Source organism: Plectropomus leopardus, chromosome 7, assembly GCF_008729295.1.
Source record: "Plectropomus leopardus isolate mb chromosome 7, YSFRI_Pleo_2.0, whole genome shotgun sequence".
In the NCBI taxonomy this organism is placed as follows: Eukaryota; Metazoa; Chordata; class Actinopteri; order Perciformes; family Serranidae; genus Plectropomus; species Plectropomus leopardus.
The window spans coordinates 3,399,278-3,405,761 of NC_056469.1; the positions used below are offsets into that span (position 1 = coordinate 3,399,278).

The 6,484-nt window shown below is 41.8% G+C and overlaps 1 protein-coding gene across 1 annotated transcript; it reads right to left on the reverse strand.

Moving 5' to 3' along the window:
• Positions 1-4,091: 4,091 nt before the first annotated feature.
• On the reverse strand, positions 4,092-6,213 carry fzd1 (frizzled class receptor 1). The gene has a single exon (XM_042490672.1). The coding sequence runs from the start codon at positions 5,889-5,891 to the stop codon at positions 4,230-4,232; it is 1,662 nt and encodes a 553-aa protein (XP_042346606.1). The 5' UTR covers positions 5,892-6,213; the 3' UTR covers positions 4,092-4,229.
• Positions 6,214-6,484: the final 271 nt, after the last annotated feature.

Sequence of the window (6,484 nt, forward strand, 5' to 3'; positions counted from 1 at the left end):
ATCAGCTGACAAATGGGAGAAGGGATGGCCTCAAAACCAGCATAAAGAGGAAGAGTGGTCTTTAAATAATAGTAACTTTTTCAGAGCACACATGGCATATAAGCACTAAGACAGACTTGAAATCTGAATCTCTATAATGGCAAACCAACAGATTTCTGTACTTGATTTAAGGTGAAAAAAAGAGATTTTACAACGACTTGACAGTTGCAATGGTGAGACTGTTTTTATTCTCATAAAGCAATCAATGTAGTGTGTATATATAAGATTTTTTTTCTATAAATATAAAGGTTCTCTTCATAGCAAATGCAAAGGAAAATTACTTCAAAGCTGTGACTATTGTAGAGCTGTCAACACAATAAAAGGATTATTATGAACCGGAAGCACCGTGTGGAAGAGCATTTGACAAGAACACAAGTCACGATGTGTGTGTGTGTGTGTGTGTGTGTGTGAGCTGCATTGACAGCAGCCGCTCTGCATTTCAACACAAGGCTTCCTTTCTCCTGCAGTGGAAGACATGCGAGCTGCTGGCTGCTCTTCAATCCCACAGCGCAGACACACAGCTATGTTCACCGGGATCAGATTACTCTGCAGATCAACCCGAGTCTCCTCTCAATGATAACTGACAGATTCAAGCTCCGAGTTTAAAAGAATGTGCCGGGAAAAAATGAATCCAAAATGTTTTGTTTTTTTTTTGTTACAAACATTACTGATATGTGCTTGTAAAACAACTTCCTCCAACTTTAAACCGCAGCTTTAACCCTGTTTACAGTGCTGCGCTCACGTTTGGACACCCCTTAGACTTCAATTATTCTAATGAAGTTATGATACATGTCAAATGTAGTTTTCATTATATGTATACAGACTTACATACCTTGTGCTATTAGGCTTTTATCAAAAACAGATATGAGGGAATTTACTATTGAATACTGACTCAAAGTACTTCCTATACCAGATACAGAAAGGGGAGTATCATTAGTTATTTTTCTGTTAAAACCTGAACTATCTCGGCCCCTAAGCTGTTCCAAAAGCCTCACGTTCCGCAACATGATCATGTTTCGTAAAACTGGACACATGCTACACCTTGAAATTATTATACTGGATTTAGTTTTCACTTTTGCTGGCAGCAAAAGTCAAAATGATTCCAGGTCTCAATTATGTTCAAAACCTGCAGTGACAACCAACATTTAAGAGCTAAGTGGCATAAGATGTGAAAGATAAGGCAAATATTAATTTTATATTGGCACTATTAATCTCACACTCACAATTGTTTTCATATTCAATGATTTTGCAGTATGCTCAGTTAAACAATTTGGTAGGTTTTTTTCTTCAAAATGTAGAAAAATAGACAAAAATGCCCATTAAAATGCTCCAAAGTCTGACCAACATTTTAAAACCACAAGATATGTTCCAAAAAAATGTTCCAAAACTCAAGGTCTAACAAACAATCAAAAACCTAACCCGAATCCACTAAATTAAACCACCATTAGTTTTTCTTTAAAATGTCAGAAAATAGACAAAATTAAAATGTTCCAACATCTGACCAACAATTACAAACCATAAGATACTGAGTTTACCATCATTAATGACCAAATAATGCATTTTTTGCTTGATAAATTTCCAAAATTCTTAAAATTATTGATGTAGTTTGAATAATTTTCTTTCCAACAACAAACCCCCTCCCAAAGCTAATCTATTATTCAATCAGTTGCTCTACTCTGATGACACAAAGGGTGAATCTGCTTTTCTTTCATTAAGTTGAACTAAATGCATGAAAATAAATCAGATTTTCTTAGTGCTTTAGTGTTATAAAAAACAATTATTTAGGGCTGGGCAATATATCAATATACGAGATTTTTATGGAACAGTAACCATTTTAGAAAATATTGCAGTTTCATGGTATCATAGAATTAGTATTACCAGTCACAGTGACCCTTAAAGGTTTTATTACTATAACTAAAAGTTGAAAGCGTTTATTAGAATGGAAGCATAAAATCAAAATAACGAGATTGAGATTTGAGATTGAGTGAGATTCTCTGTCCAATTTCATGTTTTCATTACCATACATAAGCAATTGTACACAGCATGATAACCACCAATTTTCATACCATTGTATACCTTGAAACCGCTGCTATCCTAATATTGATAATATGTATACCGTGAGACGAGATATCGTCTTAGATTTTGGACATTATAATATTATATGTGTTGTTTTTTCATGGTTTCAAAGGCTGCATTACAGTGAAGTGCTTTTCTGAATTTAACTCTGGCTGTTGTATTATTTGCCTTACCCCCTTAGTTATGATATCCACATTATTGATGATTATTTAAGAAAAAAAGAATTTGGTCAAAAAATATTGTGCTTTTGAATTTTCTCTATATTGCTTTGCCCCTGGATTATTATTATTATTATTATTATTATAAACTTTAAAGTCCAAAGAGAGTCCAATGATTTACATAGCACTGTATGCAGGGAAAAATTGTTTAAATTTAAAGTATGTTTTCACACACAAACAAACACGCGCGCGCACGCACACACACACACACACACACACACACACACACACACACACACACACTCTCTCCTCTGCTTCATTTGCATGTTTTTCAGCGGTGTGTTTTCACTCATGTTGCCACTGCAGGCAGGTTTTTTACTCGAAGTTCACTAAACACAAATACAGTCCATATGAATGCTGTTTTGAATCACCTCTGACAAGGAACAAACCAGTGTTTGTGCATGTTTAAGACCCTTGTAGTTCATATGACACCAGCTAACACCATGCTGAAATGTTTGATATGTTTTAACCCTTTAACACCTGGATCGACATCAGATTTCTTCACTAGCATTTAAACCTCTAAAAACATAGCACATTTGTTTGATTACTTTAAAATATGGGGGAAAAAAACAAATGAGTAACTTAGCAAGAAATAGCCAAAAGGCAAAAAATAGTAAAAGGTGAAAAACAGAAAAAAAAGTGGTAAAAGGTGGCATTGAAAGCACCTGAAAATTAAGGAAAGGAAAAAATGAAGGAAAACTATAGAAAACTATATTTTTTTTAAAAAAATTATGGTTTAGCACTTTTTGAGGTAATTTTCTTTCCATTTTTCCATTTAAAAAAAACTTTATTTAAAAACTTATTTTTAAGGTCATTTTTGTGACTTTTACTAATTTCATGTCATTTTTTGGGCCATTTCTTGTTAAGTTGCTCATAGCCCTCCCACACCTTTGAAAGAAAATAAAGCCAATTTGCTCAGGTATTAAAGGGTTAAACTATTATTTTATTCATCATCTTATCTGCTTTCGTTTTGTTCAAAGCTGTGAAATTGTTGAGTCATATTACAGGGAATCAACTTACACAACACCTGCATTATGCAACGATAACATTAGCAAAGACAAAACGAAAGCAGCCGCTGTGCAGAACGACCTAAATCGAGCTGTTTTAACGTGATTTACAAACTGTGGCTCAAGAAAAGGAAATATTTTTCCAGGGAGGTCATAAAATCCTATTTAAAGTATTGCCTGAGAGGAGGCAGTCTTGTAAAATACACACAATTTTCCGAACTAAAACATGCAAAAACACTCGTACGGTCCTTTAACGTGGCATCATTGTGTGTGCTTTATTTGGAAAGGAATGATCTAACTGTCAGGGCCTGAGCTACAGGCCACAAGCATCTGTCACAATGCCTCACATTCAAAACCTGTGCACCGTTTCTTGTCCCAGACTGCTGACATTTCCCTTCAAGAGCCGGGGCAACTGCTGCGCGACTGTATAACAGACACAAACTACAGCTGGTTAATCAGGATAAAGAGGGAGCCACGAGGAAGCACTTGGGTTTCACGGGACTCTGCTTAGAATAGACCCGGCGCTCACAGGCAGTTCACTGATCAAAGACGCCAGCGCTTGATGCAAAATACTCCCAGTGGTGTCCACGGTAAGTCAGATCATGGGACCTCGGGATCCTTGATGGTCAGCTGGCTCTTTGTGATGATTAAGTACAATTCCATAACGTCCAAAGTATGAAAAAAAGAGTTTTTTTTAAAAAAAAAGAAAGACTTTTTTAAATCTTTAAATACAAATATATACTTACAAAAATCTCACAAATGTATATGTACATTAAAAAACATACCAAGTATCTTCTGTAAGTCCAAGAAAAAAATCAAAAGTAATGAAGTGGATTATCATTCAGTTTGTCACTAAGAAGTCTGTGTGAGGGGACGGGGTTAGTCCACATTACACTGTGGTCTCCCCCTGTTTACTGTTGGCCAGTCTTGTGTAAAACCTCCTCCACGAGTTGAGGGTCTTCCCAGACCAGATCCAGAAGCCGGAGGTGATGCCGACAATAAGAGTCATGAGATACTTTATCATAAAGACGGTGAAGTCTGGGCTCATGTTGGGGTGGTTCTGGATCGGACACGGCACCGCGTACGTTTTACACGTCTGGCTGATCCACGTCCTCTCCCACTGCTCCCTGAAGGCCTGCTCGTAGAAGTAGCACGCGATTACGATGGTGGCGGGCACCGTGTACAGCACGCTGAAGATCCCTATCCGCACCATCAGCTTCTCCAGCTTCTCCGTCTTGGTGCCGTCATGCTTCATGATGGTACGGATGCGAAACAAAGACACAAAGCCCGCCAAGAGGAAGGAGGTCCCGATGAAAAGGTAGACAAACAGCGGCGCCAGGACGAAACCTCGAAGGGCGTCCACGCTGTTGATGCCCACGAAGCAGACGCCACTCAAAACATCTCCATCCACCTGTCCCACAGCGAGAATAGTGATGGTCTTGATGGCAGGGACGGCCCAAGCCGCCAGGTGGAAGTACTGAGAGTTCGCCTCAATGGCTTCGTGGCCCCATTTCATCCCCGCTGCCAGGAACCAGGTGAGCGCCAGGATGACCCACCAGATTGAGCTGGCCATGCTGAAGAAGTACAGCATCATGAAGAGGATGGTGCAGCCCTCTTTTTTAGTGCCCTGCACCACAGTTCTGATGTCATTGTCAAACCTGTCATTACAAACCACCCGGTCCTCCAGCAAAAATCCAGCGATGTAGGCGATAGACACCATGGTGTAGCAGCCAGAGAGGAAGACAATGGGCCTCTCCGGATAGCTGAAGCGCTTCATGTCCACCAGGTAGGTCAGCACGGTGAATAAAGTAGAAGCACAACACAACACAGACCAGATGCCGATCCAGATCCTGGCGAACTTGAGCTCCTCCTCGCTGAAGTACATCATCCCATGAGACCTCTTAGGCTCGCACGGAGCGCCGCAGTTCTCCTGGCCGAGGAAGCGGTAGTTGAGGTAGGGAGGCACCCTGAGCGAGGCCGGGCACCTGAACTGACCGTTCACGTAGTCTGGAAGCGGCCGCTCGGTGGGGTACGCGCTGGGGCTGTCCGGCTCGGTACGGTCCGACATATTTTGGCCGACGCACAGCTCTCCGGCGCCGTGCACCGGGAAGGTCTCGCACGCCAGGCTGTCGGGCCACTGGAAGCCGAACTTGTTCATGAGCGCCTCGCAGCCCTGTCGCGCGCGCTCGCACAGAGAGCGGCACGGGGGCAGCGCCTGCTCGAGCACCGTGCACACGGGCGCATACATGGAGCACAGGAAGAACTTTAAATCCGGGGAGCACTGCACTTTGACCAGCGGGTAGAACTGGTGCACCTCCAGCCCCGCGTCCTCCTGGTTGGTGTGTCCGAGCAGGTTCGGCATGATGGTCTCGTTGTACGCGATGTCCGTACACAGCGGGATGGAAATGGGCTGGCAAAATCCGTGCTCCGGTATAGACATTCCTCGGTCGCCGCCGCCGTACTGCCCGTTTACGCGGAAAATTCCAACGTTTACAAACAAAACAAAAAACGATAAAGTCCAGACGGCACGTAGGAGCCTGTGGTGAACCATGGTGACCAAAATACCCGCCGCTGCGTTGTGTTTGTTGCTGAACTAACTTGCGTTACCTCGACAGGCAGCAGGCTACTTCCTTGAACGCTCTTTGTTGGTGTTTCTTTGCGGGCTGAAAGCAGCTTCTTCCACCGGGATTTCACTGCTGCGTCCCTCCGCTGTCTCACCGCGCCGAGCTCATGGAGCAATGTGGGGGGAAAAATCCCCAAATTTAACGACAAACTCGGCTTCTCCGGTTGAAATCCACAAAAAAAAAAAACGTACCGTACTCCTCCGGCACAGGATCGGCTCCGGTCTACAGTCTGCCCGACACTGTGTCAGTCTGCCGTTCAAACCTGTTCTGCGCTCCCTCACTCTCGGTCCCGGGAAAACAAGCACAACGCCGTCCAATGGCACATCCGGTCAAAACTTTCGAAGTAAAAGTGCCAAATAAAGCATTGTAAATAATAAATGGTTTTAAAATGTGTTGAGAAATACAGCGTGGCTACATATCTTAATTATAACAACTGCATTTTTGTTTGTTGGTTTAAATATGTTTTTTATGCTTTCTTTTAGTCAAGAAATCCTTTGCAAGAAAAATAAACATTATGTTA